General features: G+C 44.8%; 1 protein-coding gene across 1 annotated transcript in view; it reads right to left on the bottom strand.

Moving 5' to 3' along the window:
* The window catches only part of ZCCHC14 (zinc finger CCHC-type containing 14), a 49,653-nt gene extending 30,590 nt beyond the window's left edge, over nt 1–19,063 (bottom strand). Inside the window, exons 1-2 of the mRNA XM_032121451.1 lie at nt 18,425–19,063; nt 5,391–5,514 (exon numbers count right to left, since the gene is read on the bottom strand). Coding sequence (XP_031977342.1) covers nt 5,391–5,514; nt 18,425–18,988 — 688 coding nt within the window. The 5' untranslated portion in view covers nt 18,989–19,063. The remainder of the gene's footprint in view (nt 1–5,390; nt 5,515–18,424) is intronic.
* Between the last annotated feature and the right edge of the window lie 274 nt (nt 19,064–19,337).

The raw sequence follows: 19,337 nt of genomic DNA, 5'->3' as shown, positions 1-19,337 counted from the left end.
CCTGGCTTTGGGGACATAAAATGGGCTTCTGTAAGCAGAGGACAACTAAACTATCAGTAAAAACTTGAGGTGAAATGCAACATTTCTGAATTTTTTTTAAACCCTAAACTTGAGTACTGTCTTTATTGCAAAATCAAACCTCCAACCTGAACTGACCTCCCAGCTCCAGATTGAGCAACGTGATTTATCCATCATCAAGAAATTCCTTAACATACAATAATCTTCTAGCACAGGGGAAAATATGCAACATCAAAACATGTTTTTTGGAGCACACTAATCCTCGGCTTTGACTTCTAGAATTCACTCTAAATACTTGATACTCCTCAGACAACTCATGTGGCAGAGACAGAAGGTCAGGAACGTGGTGCCTGGTGTGTGATCTCAACCTACACTGCTCAAGTTTAGAAGCAGAGCTCTCCCTTCAGAGGCAAAATGAACAAGGACATACACAAACAGCTGAAAAATTATATACAGTTGGGAGAGGGCGATTTTTCCTGAAGTATTATCATAGCCTAAATATTTCTTTAAGCCCTACCCTACCAGTAGTTGACCCAATATTGTTTGAGATGATGTAGTTACTTAAAAATAGAATAATCCAGCTCCATGACTGATGCAGAACAAGGCACTCTAATGTCTGGACCTGAACAAAACTGATTTCAGAGCTTTTTATTTCCTCCCCCTGTGTTTTCTGCCTGCCTTCAGCAGACTGAACAACTGGTGTCAAACATTTCAAGAGGAAAAGGCTGTCGATCGCCATTAGACTGCGAGAGCTCCTGCAGCCTGGTTTCTTATGGAAAAAGAATGAGTCAAGGAAGTGGGAGACAAAAAAAGGTGCAAGACCGTACAAACACATTTTGCCAAGGAAAACAGAGCGGCAAAAATAGTGGCGAGAAGTTCTGGAAGGCTGACATCACACATTTCTGCTAACTATTGTCATGAAATAACTCAGACACCAACGTTTGCTGCACGTGCCAACCACCACAACCCACCTCCAACTCATCCCACCTGGGCTCAACAGGAATGCTGCAAACAGGGCTGTATTTACATCCTAATACTGATTGAGAATTAAATCAATACATTCCCGAGATGCATTTAGAGCTCGTTTTGCTTCATGTCCACAGATTTTTATCCAGTCATGTGCTATTCCATGTATTTATCTGAGCCTGGGACGCATCAAGGCTTTGCAGGACCTTGTGTGTGGACTCAGAGTATCCCTTCAATTAAGCAATTGGTTTTCCTGTGCTCAGCAGAGCTAAATGGGGATGAGATTGTAGAATCAAGCCTCCTGCCCCCATTTTCCATCTCAAAGCTTTACTCCTCACTCTCCAGCAGCGGCTTGTGCCTATCCTTAGATCTCGTGTTGCAAGAATTATGATTCAGCTTCACTCTATAAGGATCAGATTTCAACAGTTGCCTCATTTGAAATCAGGCTGGCGTGGAGACAATTTGGAGGGTTTTGTGTGGCAACAGCGGAAAGGCAAGATAAATATACAGGAAACACAAGAATAGGAGAGTTTCTGTCACTTTGCAGAAAATGAGACTTGTTCAGTCGAGGAAATCATTGGCCAGGCTGCTCTGGGGAGGGACATGGGAAGTGCCACCTGCAAAGGGTCAGAGCAGGGATGAGCAACTTCAAAACCCCAACAAAGAGCTTCCAGTGCAGAAAACTTCACCCAGAGGCTGTGACCAATGAGGATTTTACTCAGCCCCGAGAGCTGTGACAGGATGAAGCCTGCAGAGTCTCTGTACTGGGATGTTTGTAACTTATGTTGTCTTTATTATAAAGATTCTTTTGTTCTGCACTTCAACATCTGGTCTAATGCACTTCATTCCTCTGTGCTTTTGGAAAATATGCTGTGGTCACTGACCATGTTTAATACATTGCTAAAATATGTCACATGCAGAGAGCAGGACTTGCCTCCAGTGCTATCCACCTAATGGCCAAATCCTTGGAACCTTACAGTAGAAGAGTAATTAACGACATCTCTGGAGCATGGAAAATTCCTATTGCTTTTTTGAACAAATAAAAATAAGCTGATTTTTTCATTCAGCTGTGATAACCGTAACTACTCTCTTTTGGGAATTACCCCAACTCTACAACTACAGGCTTGTTAAAAATTAGCTCTGTGCATGGGGCTTCCCATGGGTCACATAGCTCCTCCTGAACTTTGGAATAAAAATGGAATTTCCTGAATTTTTCTTTGCTACCAGCAGAGGATTGCCTGCAAAACAAAATAGTGAAAAGCAATTTTAACTCGTGACTTTTTTCTTAACCACCTTCCTACTGGGAATGGCTCGGGAGACAAAAAATGCCCAACCTTTATTTGAATTTATTTTGTTCAAGTGGTGTTAAAACCACTATTAAAACCTGACTACATTGTAGGAACAGTGGGAAGAGGGACAGAAAGCAACATATCCCCCCTGGAATTTTAATTATATGTAATTCAAGAATCTGTGTTTATCTCTGTTCTGCTTGACCAGTGAGATCTGTCAGTGCCTCAAAACCTGTGAACAAGCCTGCCTGCAGCTTCCAGCACAACAACAGCCAGGTCCTGAGAACAGGGAAAGCCTCCACTTCCCAAAGTTACCTCCAGTTAAAACAATTCCACGTATGTGAAAACGGCTTTGAACAGCCCTAAATCTCTGATCAAAATAGGAATAAAAAGCACATTTTACACTGCATGTTACAGTTGCTGGTTTTCATGAGAGCTCCACATCCTTCTCTCAGAACCCATCTGTATTTTTTTTTTCCCCAACTTGCATAGGGCAAATTTTTAAACTTTATTTTACAAAAGAAAAGCCCAGATAGAGCACAGATCCCCAAAATGTTTATGTGTCAGCAGGTACAGGAGCTTCCCAGTGCCACAACTTTTACTTTGCAGCAACGTCCACCTGGTTTATCCCATTTTACCACTGATATGTACACAGGGACAAAGGGGTTTAGCCTGGAGAAACAGCATGAAAAAATGGAGGAATTTTGATAAAAAACCAAGAGTTTGCTGGTCACTACTCTCAATAACTTGGGTATTGCAGCATGGATCCAGCACCTGGGCTAGTGGAAGGTGTCCCTGCCCATGGAATCAGACAATCTTTAAGGTCCTTTCCAATCCAAATCATTCCATAATTTCTGATTTAATGCCTGACAGTGCTCCCACAGCGAGCTGGGCCTCTGGGGTAAAAGCAAAGGTTTGTGCACTTCTCAGGCTGACACTCCTGTTATAAATTCATTTCCTGAGGCAGCACAATTCTGGTGAAATTATTCCCAGGTATTTGACAAGTCTCTGCATGAAGCTGTACGAACATTCCCAGCTACCACTTCCAAGTGCACACACACTGCCACTGAGAGGATGCAGCAAAATGCTCCTCTCTTCCCGCCTCTTTCCCATGTACAAACTCAAATATTTGATGCCAAAAGTGGTGGATTAAGGAAAACACAGTCACTGAGAGCTTTCAGGTCCAAGCTACTACAACCCCCAGCCACTGTTCAGCTGTGGAGAGGAAGTTAAATACTGACATTTCTCCACATCAGGATTAAAACATTCCCTGGGTTAATACAAACTGTCTCTAATCCAGCTAAGCACAACAAATACTGCACCTTTCTCATTTTTCTTTTCTTTCTCATGTTTCAGCTAGAGTCTTTTTAACTGAGACACTTCCAGCTCAAGGGCTTTGCCAGGAGAGGAATGATGACCTCGGGCAGCTCATTACTTCTGGGGAGAAATCCTGTCCTGTCAAGCTGTCTGAAACCAGTCTCACTAAAAAATAACAACATGAAAGTCAAGCATCCCATGCTTTCATGACAATTTTATGTGCTCCAGGTTAACAAGTTAGTGGGTCCTGCTAGATTAAGAACTGTGTTTGCTATGAAAATGAGGAATATAAGTCAGTAACACTGGATTCAGGCTGGCAAATAATCCTAAATTGCACTCCAAGCTGAAGAAACAGAACTCCCAGGCAGATCATCAAATATCAAGGAGAATTCAACACTGCTGGTGAAGCAGAAAGCAGAGTATCAGTATTTGTTCCACACCCCCTTTTCCCAACTATCTCTGAGGCAGTCTGTAAATTAAACTGAACACGAGGCAGGTATTCTATAAGAGAAAAACAGATCAGAGGAAAACCTAATTAATTTTCACAGCGCACCATGACTAATCTTAGCATATATGGTACTGGAATAGCAATCACTGAGTACAAATGAAAACAGTGTTGAACCCTGTCCTATTTTTAACCAGATGAAAGCCACAAACCCAGCCATGCTTCTGCTTAGTGCTGCGTTTTCTTCCACCCTGATGGTTTTTACAGCTGGAGAAATGGCTACTTCCAGCATTACTGTGCTGTAAAAATTACTGCTCCTTACACGTCTGGGATTACAGCGGAGTGTGTCACAGAAAAGGAGGGCTGGTGGAGGCAAGTCAACATTTCTTGGGACCTTTAACCCTTTCTGAGCTGTATCAGATCTTCTGAGTGAAGATGTGCTTTGAAATTCTTCAATTTCTGTGGTATCAAACTGTATTTGCAAAGTTCTGTAGGAAGGCAGTGGCAGAGAACAGAACTCAGAAGACAAGTTCCAAATTAAAAAATTTAGATGGTGGATGACAATATTTTTAATGATATTTGAAGGCAACATATGAGGGCAGATATTTCCCCTGATTAATTCTGCCCTACAAGGCTCACAAAAGTTGCTCTGCACAAAGAGCAGCTCCCAGTTCAAAGACTTTCCTCATTTACCAGTGGGTTTTTTAATGCATTAAATAAAAATACTGTTAGTCACATTTAACCCAGACATTTTCATATTTGCAATCAGAGCCTGGAGTGTGGAAATGGAATAATTAACCCTGATTTGCTAAGCCCAGTTTTTAGCCAGGTCAGCATGCAATATAGCATTACAAAAACCAGATTTATTTTGCAACAGAGAAAGGTGCAAGATCTCTCTCCTATCTTCCACTTCTCTTCCCTCAGTTTCTCACTTTGGAAAGCAAGAGGAAGGTGGAAGTGGCAATCAAACTGTTTAAATGTCTTTTCCCTTGGAGCAACGCTCAACACCGCATGCTTTATCCAAGAAATAACCTGGGGAGTGGTGGAACGTCCAAGATACTCACTCTTGGAGAATATTTCATGAGAGCTAAGCTGGTATTTCAAAAGAAGGTGTTTCAAAGCACCTTCTTGCTTATTTCCCAATGGAAACAAGCAGGATACTCCTCTCTTGCTGGCCATTTCCCCCTGACACACTCATACTTCCTACAAATCCTTCTGGGACTTCCTTTGCTCAACCCAACCCAGAAGTAAAGCAGCAAAATTCCAGCCTCCAATCCCAGTGAAAATAAAGCTGAGTGCCACCAAGGATCTCAGTTAGTTCCCCACTGGAAGGAGGCATGAGGGAAAGGACACACCTTTGGAGTGTTTCCCCGAAGGCCTCTTGGGTAATGACTCCTCCATGGAATGTGTGGATGTATGGAGCACATTTTCCAAACTGTTGCTGACACTGTTGATGGGGGTCTCGGACCTTGGAGAGACCTGGAAAGAAAAGTACAAAAATGCATTAAAATAAATGGAGGGAATACACAAACATCACACCTTCTCTGCAGTGAGGGATCCTCTGGGAAGGCAGTCAGGACAAGTTGGCTTCCTTTAAAACTGAGGGTGTTACTCCTGATATTCCCCAAGTAACAGTTCAGGGAAGTGGTTTCAGTCAGCAGCTATTCACAAACTGAGATTATCTTGGCTAATCTAAAAAGCTACTTAACAGCATAATTCTTTTTTAAACAATAGTCACCCAGCAGTCAATTGGAGAGAGATTGCAAGACCTTTAACCTCTGCACACCACAGATTTTAACTTTTCAACAAGAAAACTGGGGAAAAGGGCTCTTGGAAAATTTTAATGTTACATCACTGTGCTGGGTTTGGGTGGGGTAGAGTTAATTTGCTTCATAGTAGCTGGTGTGAGGCTGGCTTGGATTTGTGCTGGAAGCTGTGGATAACTCAGGGATGTTTTGGTTACTGCTGAGCTGGGCTTACACAGCCAAGGCTTTTTTGGGTCCTCACTCCACTCCACCAGCACAGAGGCTGGGGGGGCACAAGGATTTGGGATGGGACACAGGCAGCCAGCTGAGCACAGCTGATCCAAGAGGTATTCCAGGCCCGTGGCATCATGCTCAGTATGGAAAGCTGGGGGAAGAAGGAAGCAGGAGCCATTTGGTAACCCCAGTACTCTTCCCAAATCACCACGACCCGTGAGGGAGCCCTGCTCTCCTGGGATGGCCAAACCCTGCCCATCCACAGGAAATGGGGAATCAATTCCTTTGCTTTCCTTGCATGTGGGACTTTTGTTTTCCCTATTAAATTGTCTTGCTTTTAACCCAGGAGTGTCCTCACTTTTACTCTTCCCACTCTCTCCCCATCCTGACGCCAGGGGAGCAGGAAGTGGCTCCACGGGGCTCCATTACCTCTCCAGGGATGAGACTCAAGGCATTCCCAAATATTTCCACACAGATTGGAATGAAAAATTCTTAGCAAAACCCTGATTTTCTTGTCTTTGCCATTTAATAACCTGTTATGATCATATTTCAATGGAAACTCCTATACTAACAGTGCCCAAGCAGAAGGTTTCAGCATCAAAACAAAAAAAAAGGTTTAAGAACCTTGAAGAGGAAAAGATGCATTAAAGAAGAAGTTCAGACCAACAAAAACACCCCTAGTAACTACTCAGAGTAACTGTGTGACTTGAAATTCAATTGTTACATCTGGAATCAACCTGAAATGCTGGTAGGGAGAGCTGTAATTAGAATTTCACATGGATTTTAGCCTGGCGCAAATCATAGGAGAAAATGTGCATCTTGCCATAACAAAATTAGTTCTCCTTCACTCAGGGTAACTCAATACCAGCAGCCCCAGGTCCCTGTAAGGGAAAAGGCTCCCTCAGACGCTGCTAACTTGACACAGTGCCCTGAGTTGGGACAATTTCTGCAGCAAACAATACTTTGCACGCCCTCCCATTCCATGTTGCCGTCAGTCAGCACACACAATGCAGGTCAGAAATAGCACAGCCCCACTCCATACAATTACCTATTGTAAGCTCCATTTTAAGACTGACATTTATAGATTTATACACACTTTAAGGCAGCAGAACAAGTGAAAGGCTCTGTATAGTTGACATCCATTAAAAAAGCTTCTATGTGTAAAGAAATCAATCCAGAATGGCAGATGGATGTCAAGAGAAAGGAGGGTTACAGGCAGCTGCTTTCCTTTTCAGCACTACTTCTTGATTAAAAAAATAAAGTTTATTTTATATATATAAATGCAAAAGTATTATATTTATCTAATTATATACTATTTCTTCAGCACAGCTTCCCTCCAATAACAGAACTTAACACCAAGCTTTCCCTTAGACCAACCATTAAACTCCAAGCTCAGTGGGAGGGTGGGGAAGAGTTTAAATTTCCTTGCCAAAGTCAGTCTTTAGCAGAGCTTATCTCACACAGCCTCTCTCCTGGAGCACATTAAACTCTCCCTCCAGCCCAGGGCTGCTGGGAGGAAGTTCCAGAGGGCTGAGCACCATCCTCCTGGCAAAGGGACAGTGCAGAGGAGCAAGCTGGGAAAGGAGCTCAGGCAGGGCTGCGTTATCCTGGACAACCAGGTTCCAAATATTCGGAACAATCAGAAATACAAACACTCAGAATGCTTCAAACTGAGTAAGAGCAGCCACACAGCTCCAGAAAAATCTCTGAACAAGCAGTTTGTTACAATTTATTGCCTCTTATCTTGTATTCCCTCCTCTCCACTCTCCTTACAACAAGCATCGCGTGCAGCTTATAATTTGCATTTTGTTTATACATAACCTCCATTTTTTTTCCATAAAGATTTAATTTTCCTAGACTCAGTAAGGATTAATTTAGCCCATATGTCTTGCCTGCCTGAGCTCATACTATCTGATCCCGTCGCACATCAAAGCAGTTCCAAATTGGCCTAGAAAAATCACAAAGCTCTGATTAGTTCCAAATGGAGCACTTTGTTAGGGAGCTGAATGGTGTTAGAACCACTGAATCCCACTGCTTAAAGCTTCCATTCCAAATTTTGAAACAATTTTTTCCACTGACTTAAACATCACGATAGTGCAACGGCTTGGATTTGTTTAGGGAAAGTGAAATAATGAAAAGTGGTTTGCAAATCAAAGTTTTAGTTCCAAAATAGTAACAGCATTTTTTTTTATCCTTCTTTCTTTTTTTGTTTTTTTTTTAAACTTGAGGCCAAGCCAAACAGAGGAACAATAACCCATCAGCTCAGAACTGCAGGAGATATTGCTCTGGGAGGGTTGGGAGAAACACTGGAAAAAGCTTTACAGGAAGGACCTGTCCAAATTCAGCTGTAGAAACTCAGCATCAGGTAAATTCAGGAAGGAATGGTTTCCAGATATATCTGAACACTCCTGTATTCCCCAGTTTGGGCTCAGCACAAACAACTACTCAGGAGAAACTGGATTTGGAATAAAGAACAAGGCATTCCAGGGAGATAAGGATTTGGAGAAGCAGAGAGCAAATCGCTTTGGACCTTTTAGGAGCTGTAACATCTCTGAGAAAGCCAAGATGCCATTAAGGAATAAACATCTGCAGCTCAAGAACTGTTCAAGGCTTGTTTTCTGAGGCAGTAACAGGCCACAGTGAAGATGGATAAGTTGGCATCACAGGAACCAGGAATGTTCAGGCCATACATCATAACAAACCACAGGAATGACATTTTATAAATGCAGAAAAAAACTCCATGAATCATTCAAGGTCTAAGAAGAAACAGCATCAGACCTTTGAATAAAAGGCTTTGGATTTTTCTACAGAAATTATTTGAGAACATCAGCAGAAACAGTCCATGAAGAGCAATCAAAACCAGCAGCAAGCCCAGTGTTAAATATTCTCCACTGTGCCTGATTTTACCCCCAGCATAGCATTTCCTGGAGGGCCAGGGAGAAGGAAAACTCTCTGATGCACCTCTCCATAGCTTCACTGCATTGTTCAGAATTCCTTTCACACGCCAGTGGCCTGCAGGCTTCTTCAATGCCTCTAAAACCTGCAACTGGGTGCAGAAAAGATTCTCAAAACTATTTTTACTCCACTCTGATGTTGCATCTTTGATTGGAGCAAGCTGGTCTACAGGAAGGTGTTGGGGGGTTGGAATGAGATGAGCTTTAAGGTCTCTCCCAACCTTGATGATCCTGTGATCTTTTGATCTGCTCCCTCCATAGCAAAGCATCTGGCTCCCAGATGGACTTCTGATTTTCCAGATGCAAACACTGCTGTCTTCTGCGTTTCAAGTTAAAGCCAGAATTGAAAATAACAAAGAAAATTGATCACTGCTTAGTGACTGAGGCTCAGAGTGAATTCTTCTCTGCCTCATTCTCTGTTGCAATGATGACAGGATCAAAATTGGTACCAGCTACTGAAAAGTGGATCCTTCCCAACACAGATTATTCAGAAGGATCACTAAATGCTGCCCTCCAGTCCTCCACCCCCAGGAGTTACCAGGAAGAGAAACAATTGCTTTGACCCAGGGGTTATTGACAAACATGCCAAGGGAACAGAATTCATTGCCAGAATTCTACCATTATCCCATTTTTCCCATTTTCACCTGCCATCATCCAAACCCAACTTTTTTCCCCCCAGAGTGAAGTGATTTCCTTTCCAGCACCAGAGAGGTCCTAACAGGCTCAGATCTTCTTGGGACAGCAAAAGCAGCTCTAGAAAGCTCTCCCAAGCCCTCAATCCATCAAAAAGCACATAGCAAAATAAGCCCAGGTTCTTCCCACATGTGGTGCTGCTCTTGCAGCCACTGCTGCCTGAAGTGGCTCTGTCCCAGACAGTGGGAGCCACTGTGGAAAATGGTCAATCTGGGAAGCTGGGTAACTGTTGGCTTTGCTAACATTCAATACAGCAAAGTCTTTCATAAAAATAACAGGACTGATAGGAGTCAAACTTAATGTGGTCAGAGTTTTACCAAAACAGCAATTATCTGTTCCTTTGAAAAATAAACAGAGCACAGAAAATACATGGTTTAATAGCAAAGTATTTGCTGACTTAGTTTGAAGTGGAGCCAAAAATACTAAAAAAAAAAAAAAAATCAACGCAGCCACTACCCAAAGCACCATGGACACATGGAACAATGACACAGGATCTGAGGGAACAAAATATGGATTTTTATACCTAGTCAGGTAAGAAATGTAAATAATGTATTACACAGGAAAACAAACAATATATAGGAGCAAAGAGTGAGTTAAGTGAGGTCCTGGAACTCCAAGCCACACATTCTCCCCCTGATCACACAGGAAAAGTTGTCCATGTTTTCAGCAATGGCCAATGATAAATTGAGAGTCCCACAGAGAAATGCTTCTGTCCATCATACTGGCTTTGGAATTCTCCTTTTAAAAAGGTGGTTTAGCCATAAACTGCCCTCCAGGAGCAGGTAACATGTATAAGTGAGCTCAGGAATGGGAACAGTGAATCCAGGGGGTAAAAACCACTCAGCTCCTGTCCTGGCAGGTTCATATTACTGAGTATTAACAGCAGCTTACTTGAGGTTAACACCAAGGTCTTTAACATGGTGCAATCCTGTTGGCAACAATGCTCCAGGAGAAGTTTGATGGCAAGGATATGGCCCCTGCAAGCTCAGGCAGAGAAGCTGCTGATTCCCATCAAAGGGGCAAACTCAGGTTTTTAAATAATTTTAATAAAAATGCCTTGCTAACACTCAGCTGTCAGTCTGACACCACATGATATTATTGATCAGGCTAAGTCCAAGCCAGACACAAGAGCAACCAGTGCAGGGATCTGGAATTCCAAATCCACTGAGACAACCCCAGGAGGAGCAGAACTGAGCAAACATCTTCCTCTTGGTAGTAACAAGTCATCAGTCTGCCCAGCTGCTTGTGAAACCACCGCCTCAGGCACCAGTCCTGCATTTACTCACATATCCAAACACCTGACTGTTCTCCCACCAGAAGAAGAAAATTCCAACCTTCTCCTTTGGAAAATTCAAGCTCTTCCATGAGGACGTTTAAGAAGTGCTCACAAACAGCCCCTCACTTTCCACATACCCAGTAAAGTGCTCATCACTTAAATTTACACACATTCAGTTGCTTTGTTGGACGTGGATGCAACTGGAAGTGTTTGGTTTGTGCTAGAAATTCAAGCGGTTCCAACAGCCTGAAAAAGCTGTAAGAGCCAGGTGCCTCCATGTTTCAACAGCTACAAAATCCACCTATTCTCCTAGAGAAGGAAAACAAAGGGTGAAGAGGCAATTCACAGGGAAATGGGATAATGGATAATAGATCAGATGGTTTTGTCCTGGGAGACTCTCTGGAATGAAATGAGGCATGTGGTACTTAAACACTACGGGACAATCACGCACCTGCTCCAAGGCTCCTTATGAATTCAGGAGAACAGATGGACCAAAATAAGTCTGGGTTGGATTTTATAGACTAATTTCCACTAAAAACCCTTTGCTTAAAGAATTGTGAACACTGGTGGTAATAATAGGAACATAAATGTACCATAGAATTACTGAACTCATCAAATCTGAATTTTACAAACCAATCATTCAAAGCACCTCAAAATCAAAACAAATCCCTGCTTATAACCAGACCTTGGAACAGACACTGCTGCTCCACATCCCAGCGCTGATGTGCAAATGTGACCCTGTTTCTTCCCGATGCCACTAAAAGCTAACCACCCCTCTCTTCTGCAACAACTGACAAAAAAATTATCTTGACAGGTCACAAATCCACTGAATTCTATTTCTCCCTCCTTCCCCTTCTCAATATTCACTTAAGTAATGGCTTGAGTGTAATAAAACTACTCAGAACCATGGAAGCACAGAGTCATTAAGGTTGGAAAGGACCTCTGAGACACCAAGTCCAACCATGATCACCACCAAACCATATCCCCAGGTGTCACATCCACACGTTTTTTGAGCACTTCCACAGATGGTGACTCCACTACTTCCCGGGGCAGCCCATTCCAATGCCTGAGCACCCTTTCCATGAAGAATTTTTTCCCAATATCCAGCCTAAACCTCCCCAGGAGCAGCCTGAGGCCGTTCCCTCTCCTCCTGTCCCTGTTCCCTGCCAGCAGAGCCTGACCCCCCCGGCTGCCCCCTCCTGTCAGGGACTTGTGCAGAGCCACAAGGTCCCCCCTGAGCCTCCTTTGCTCCAGCCTGAGCCCCTTTCCCAGCTCCCTCAGCCTCTCCTCGTGCTCCAGACCCTTCCCCAGCTCCGTTCCCTTCCCTGGACACACTCCAGGCTCTCAACGTCCTTCTTTCTTCCACTTATGGTGATAAAAGAAGACGTGTATCGGAGAAGAATTCATAAAACACGTGACAAGCGTTCACTTTCACTCTTTATCATCAGGAATTGGGAGGTCTGTAATTCAAATTAAGATCTTGCTCTTCAGTAACTGATCTGATTATTTCTGGATCACTTCAGCTATTCACAAAACCCCTGAAGCCCTGTATTGGCCTGAACACCTGTTAATAGGTTTATCCCTTCCAATTCTGATTACTGGATAATTATCCCAATGGAATCAATGGAAAAATTCGGGTTCAGCATGAGGCAATAGCAAGGAATTTAGAAGTTAGCTATTAGAAACCCCATGCAAAGAAACACAGATCTGAACCATATCAACATCCTTTTGCTCGAATTAATGCCCATTTCAAACGTCAGGAGGGAACAGCTTCAGTTCAACTGGCTCCAATTCTTTTGCCAAAGACTGAAGTCAAATTTGAGTGGAAGCGTGACAATGGCTCTCGTTTCCACAGACAAATTAGATCCAGCATTTCTATAATAAAATTCTGTGGGCTCTGAGAAATCTTATGTATGTTCTTGGGACCATATTTGCTTTCTTTAGGGATTAAAAGCACTCCAGTGCAAGTAAATGGACAGTGGAGTATTTGAATATTGAAGATGACAGAAGAAGCCAAGCTCTGCCCTGCCAGGAAGAGGCAGGGCTGTATCTACTGTCACTGAGGGTGACAGGATCTCAGTTTTAGCAACTCAAACATTACAAACCCACTCAACCAAATGGTTGAACACTTCCAAACAAGGCTGCTGTTCAGCACCTTTGAAGTCAGCCCCTGGAATGCCTGTGAGGTGTGGTTAACTGCTGCTGGCTCTGCCTCTCCACCCAGGATCTGCTGCAGGATCTCCTCCAGCTCGTGCACTGATTCCATTAAGACAGTTTGGATCTGGTACAGTCCAAAACATCCAACACCTTCCAACAGAAATCTTTAGTCCACAAGAATGAGGCCCACTTCAGTGTTGCTTCACTGACGACAACTAACAGTTACGAGGTAATTAGTAGAAAAAAGAGTGAATTAAAAGAGTGAAGTGGAATGCACTCTTAAAACAAAAACTTCATTCAGCCCATGCAAAAATAAATGGGAAAACAGTTCATGGAAAAAAAATCATCATTATTAGCTCAACACACATTTTTTTGGCTGCTCTGTCCCTGATGTTTGGACGCACAGTGCATTTCTCAGGCAAACTCGTTTAGGTTCCTAAATTCAAGGTCAGCACAGAACATATGATTAGGCAAAGTGAATTTGGTGCTAATTAATATTGTTACTACCCAAGACCATTGTCTTCTAAGGATTCCTTTATATGTAAAGCTCATTTCTGAAAATATTACAGGTTTGAGACTGAACCACTTCAAATTTCGAACAAAACCACAAGTAAGAAAAGAGCCAGAAGTGGAAGCCTCACATTTTTTAAGTGGAATATCAAGAGGTATGTGCAATCCGTGTTTCCTGGAGTACCCAAAATTCTCACAGGATGTGCAAAAGACATGCAGGGCTTGGCAATGTCACCAGCTGGAAGCTACAAGACCTATCCCTACAGCTCCTGAGGTTGGATTCATATGGTTTGGAAAGCGAGAACATTCTGAGATAGCAACTCCTGGTATCAGTGAGTAAAATACCTCTAATCCCAGCCAGCAACTGCTCTTAACATGGTCATCTGCTAAATCCATAAAATACCCGTAAAGAGGCTAAAAATTAAGTTTGTCACGATTTATTCTATCCCTATAAAGCTCAAAAAAAAAAAAAAAAAAAAAAGCCATAAAGGCAGCTGACATAGATCACTTAATAGCTGCATTGGTTTCTCTGTGAGGGCTTGAGGACTCAGTCTCAACCCAGCAAGTGATGGTTCTTTATAACTCATCACTCCATTGGTGAAATAAAAATATCAGAATATTTCTCAATGGAGTTATGTCCATTCATGCTCCTGAGACAAACAGTGCAGACAGGTGAAGGTGTTTGAAATGGATCCCTCAGGGCAACTCCACAGCTCCCAATATACAGCCTTGAGTTATTTAGAAGTTTCAGAGGAGCCTATGGAATTAGCATGAGTGAAAAATAGCACCTTATGCTATACACTTGAAATAGCCATTGATGCAGTATTTGGAAGCTGACTGGGCAAGAACCCTCCTTCCCATTCACAAGATTCCAACCCGAAACAGCCGCATAACCACAGTGTCACTGCCCCTGATTTCCCTTCAGCTGCAAACAAACTGCACTCAGGGTGACTATTTCTGACCCTGCCTCTGCAGCTGAACCCACAACCAGATCAGAATCATCATCACAGAATTATGGAATGGTTTGGGTTGGGAGGGACCTTAAAACTCATCTCATTCCAGCCGCTGCTGTGGTTGCTCCAAGCCCCATCCAGCCTGGCCTTGGGCACTTCCAGGGATCCAGGGGCAGCCACAGCCTCTCTGGGCACCCTGTGCCAGGGCCTGCCCACCCTCACAGGGAACAATTCCTTCCTAATATCTGATCTAAACCGATGGCTCATCACCCTGACTGCACTGAAGGGCTCTTGTCACAGCAGAGCAGGTGCTGAGTACCCAAAGCATTCTCTTATTTCCCTGGTTTTACAGCACGATCTCAATGAGGAGAGGAAACAACTCCAGGAAACCGAGTGAGAGATTCACGAATAACTTCCCTAGTTCTGAAGTTCTGTCCTCAGAGTTACTGCCAGTAGAGCTCTTGAGAGGAAAAGTCCATGCAGAGATTCATATTATGATGTCCAGTATCCATGTAGCTCACAGAATCCAAGCTCACATTTGTGTTTCCACCTGCCATCCACTCCAGCAGAGAATCACAGCATCACTGAGGTTGGAAAAGACCTCCAAGGTCACTGAGTCCAACCTGTGCCTGATTCCCACCTTGTCCCCAGGCCAGAGCACTCAGTGCCACTCCAGTCCTTTCTTGGGCACCTCCAGGGATGGGCACTCCAAACCTCTCTGGGCACTTCCAAGGCCTGAGCTCCCTTTCCATGGGGAAATTCCTGCTGCTGTCCACCCTGAGCCTCCCCTGGCCCAGCCTGAGGCCGTTCCCTCTCCTCCTGTCCCTGTTCCCTGCGAGCAGAGCCCGACCCCCCCGGCTGCCCCCTCCTGTCAGGGACTTGTGCAGAGCCAGAAGGCACAGGGGGGATTGCTGGGATGTCCTGGGCAGGACCAGGAGCTGGATTCAATGATCTTTGTGGGTCCCTTCCAATTCAGGATATTCCATGATTCCATCCTCACTGAGTCCAAGGCAATTTAGAGAGGGCAGCATTTTCCCTCCTTAGGGCAAGGAAACCATGTTCACTTTATACCATCAGGTAGAAACCATGAATCTAATAATTACTGACCTACTTAAAGCCAGCCACAGCCACTTTTTCCTTCAAACTTAAGATTCAGATAAGGCAAGAAGCATCTCAAAAAGCACAAAAAATATATGGGCAGCTGTTTTATGCCTCCTCACAGTCAGCAACTGCAGGCAGTAAAAAGAAACAGCAAGAAGCAGTTTGCATCACTGACCACCTTCAGCTGTGCTCACCTACCCCAAAGCAACTTGAGGAATCATGAAATATTGACAGTAAATTTGTATCAACTGTTCAGTCTCTTCACTGTTAAACAATTTGATTTTGAGATATTTCACTGTAAAATATGAGAGAGGAGATGGAAAAAGGATTGCAGGTCTCTGGAAAAGGTTATAGTGAGTATCAGGTTGGGGCATATTTTAATAGGACTGGCTAAGCAGAAGCAGCACATTCCCATTTGTTTCTGCAAAGAGAACAAAGAGCACTGCTCAGATTTCTGTTGCATCTCCCTGACTAAACAAGTTATCCATAAATCAGAATTGTAACAGTAGAGCAGGTATAGTTACACAAGAGTTACACCCTACTCCCACCCTCACAAGAGGAAAGCTGTAAGGTAACTCAGCCAGTTCACAAACAGCTCCCTGTTTGCAACCCATCTCACATCCACACCATCCCAGCTTCCCAAAGTTCTTCAGGACCTCAGATGGTGACCAGTTCCTTAAGACTGGGCTCAGAGAGGTGTGTATTGAGACCTGAACATCAGAAACTCCCATTTTTTAACATCCAGCTTCCAGCACCAGCTCAGCGTGGCTCACGCTGGACTAAAGCAACAGGAGCCATAAGAAAGTGCTGGCACCAGGGAGTGAATTCTCCAGTTCCAAGGAGGAAAACCAGCAGCCCAGAGCACTCACTTTCTCTCCACATCCACATTGCTTTTTCTAGGTGACGTTACAGCACAAGGATTGTCACAACATCACTTGGTAACACCACAAGATCTAAGGCCTTCGTGCTGGAATTTATTTGTGCATATTTAAACAGGGCTGAATGGAGAAAGACATTGTATTTTCCACTTGCTTCATCCAAGTCCTGGTTTAAGCCAACTGCTTACTCTAAAAGTAGCAGAATTACCCAGTCAAGGACAACAAAAAAAATAATCTGAAGGAAATCTGCATCACTTCAAACAAAATGCACATTCAGAGACTGTGAAGGCAAAGTCACCTTTGTGTTCCCTCTCACTACTCTGTACTTAGCAACCAGGATTCTTCAACACAGATTTCTATAAAAATGTGCTTTTTAAAGAGACAACCCTTCAGTGAGCTCACAAGAAAAGACAAATCAAGCGACCATCCTGGCTGCCTTATTTCTGGCAGGAAAAATGGCAGGATGGATTCTCCGTCCATCTTAGATTGACATAAATAGTGCCGGAGTTTTTCAGCTCCATAAATCCTGCAGCTCGGAAAGAAGACTCTCAAAAACCTTCCTGCCTGCCTGATTTTATCTTTTTTTTTTTTGGCTGGCATTATTTTGGGGGAACTTGTATGTGATTTACACTGTTTCCTTTCCAACCCAGGGTGGCTGCATTATTTGAATAAGGGAAGCTGCAAGCAAAGTATCTGAAAAGAAGCTTTTTTCTGCTGTTAATTAAACCCTTCTACATCCTGTGTGAAATATTCTTTCCAGCTACATTTTATCCACATGAAGGTTTCAGCTGAATTAAGAGGCTTGCCTATACCTTGTTCTTTCCCCTTACTACAGGAGGTTAGGAACAGGCACAAGACAGGAAGGGAAGAATAAGAAAAAGATGAAGTTTAACACATCTCAATTTTACAAAGCAGAGGTGTTTAAAGAAACATGAATTTGGAAGGAAATTTGTATGCAGAAGAAGACTGTGCACAGATTTCTGTCTCAGTCTGGAATTCAACGCTCAACTTAGTGAAATCTCTACTGAGCCCTCAGAAACAGCTTTATTTAGGATATTGCTCCAATACAGGGGTTTTTACAGCTTTTAGGTATTCCCCACCTATCCCAAGAGCAGAGTAACACATTATCCACTCATCCTCAAAGGCTGCAGCCTGTTAACTTCTCACAAGCATCCACTAAGCTGGTGCTTAGTTTGAACTTTCAAGCGGGTTAAAATCAGGCAGAAAGACAGTCGGACTCCCTAATTTGTAGCAGGCTGAGAGCAATTAAGCAGTCACATATCTACTTACAGCAAATCTTAAAACGTTCCTGTCTGGCCTAACTGCTGGCAATTGAATGAAAGAACAGCGAGTTAATGACGGTGAACCCCGACACCAGGATCAATACCCGAGAGATGCAGAGTGACAGAAAACGACAACATTTCTTTCAGCTTAACACCAGCAACTCCGAATGTTTGCCATCACATCCGTCTACACAAAACCCAGGCTCACCAAGATGCTTTGCCACTGGACAGCTACTCCTCCTTGCCAACTTTTTCGAGGGGAACTTTCAAACAGATGCTCTTATCTAGAGATACATTTGTTTCCCTTCCTAAATCACTGCTTCTCCATGCAGCTGGCAGGACTGTTCCCCCCAGCTTTGAGAAGCAATCAGGGAAGGCTTATATTGCTGCTGTTGATCTGCTTGTGAACCCCTTCTCATTTAAATGTCACAAGCTCGTAAGAACTCCATCCATCCCCTCGCTCTGCCCTCAGCTGACCATCCCCATCATCAACCAACTGCTAGCCTCTGAAGCTGCCATTTATCGCCGTGCTAAAGCACGGTTTCAAATGAGAGCGGAAGACACAGCCCAGTGCCATTCCAGCGTGGAAAAAGCAGGATACCCACCTTATGGCAGCCAGGATAGGTTGCCATGGTGTTGAGTGTAGAGGTGCTGGGATTCTTGCTGGTGCTGGCCATGAGACTCTGGATCTGGGTGAGCTCCTGCCTCAGCACCTGCTTCTGGTGGAAGCTGAACGCCGGGTGGTTGGATGCCATGGTGAAGAGCAACAGGAACTCATCCCCCGTGCGGCCCTCGTTGAGCTGCAGCCCGTAGTTGTTGATAACCGAGTCGATGTGGGTGAGGGTGCGGAACAGGACCCCGGCGGCCTCCCGGTGGGCAGAGCCGAGCAGGGCGAGGGACACCAGGAGTTTGCTGCGCACCACCTCGTCCGTCAGGTTGGTGAGGCTGCCCAGGTCGGCGGGGTTGTTGGCCTTGATCTCGGAGTCGCGCAGGGAGTGATAATCCTTGCGGGCCAGGTCCTCCAGGCAGGCGCCCAGGAAGCGCAGCTCCAGCGGGATGCACAGGTCCAGGAGGCCGCACAGGAACTCCACGCGCTGCGGGGAGGGCAGCTCGGAGAACCAGCGGTACACGCCGTCCCGCTGCAGCCGCGGGCACCGCTTCTCCACCATGGTGCCCCGCGCCGAGCACGCCCCGGCCGGGGCTCGCACACCCGGCCTGGGGCAGCCCCGGGCGGGCAGGGCCGGGCCGGGCCCCGCTGAGGGCGGCGCAGGCCCGAGCGCTGAGGCGCGGCCTGGCCGCGGGGTCCCCGCCCGCCGGCGGCCCCGAGGAGGCCGCTGCGCTCCCGTTCCTCCCTCACGGGGCGGCTCCTCCGTCCCTCCGGCGGGCGCCCGGTGCCTCCATCCCTCGGCCCCGCCGGGGCCGCCCCGCCGCCGCGACCGCGGGAAATAATCCCTCCCGGGCGGAGGGGCACGGAGCGGCGCGCACACCCCGCCGGCCGCTGCGCGCAGGCGGAGGGAT

The sequence above is a fragment of the Corvus moneduloides genome, chromosome 12 (assembly GCF_009650955.1).
Source record: "Corvus moneduloides isolate bCorMon1 chromosome 12, bCorMon1.pri, whole genome shotgun sequence".
NCBI classification, from domain to species: Eukaryota; Metazoa; Chordata; class Aves; order Passeriformes; family Corvidae; genus Corvus; species Corvus moneduloides.
The sequence above is the reverse complement of the archived record's forward strand: the minus strand, read 5'-3'. Positions and strand labels throughout refer to the sequence as shown.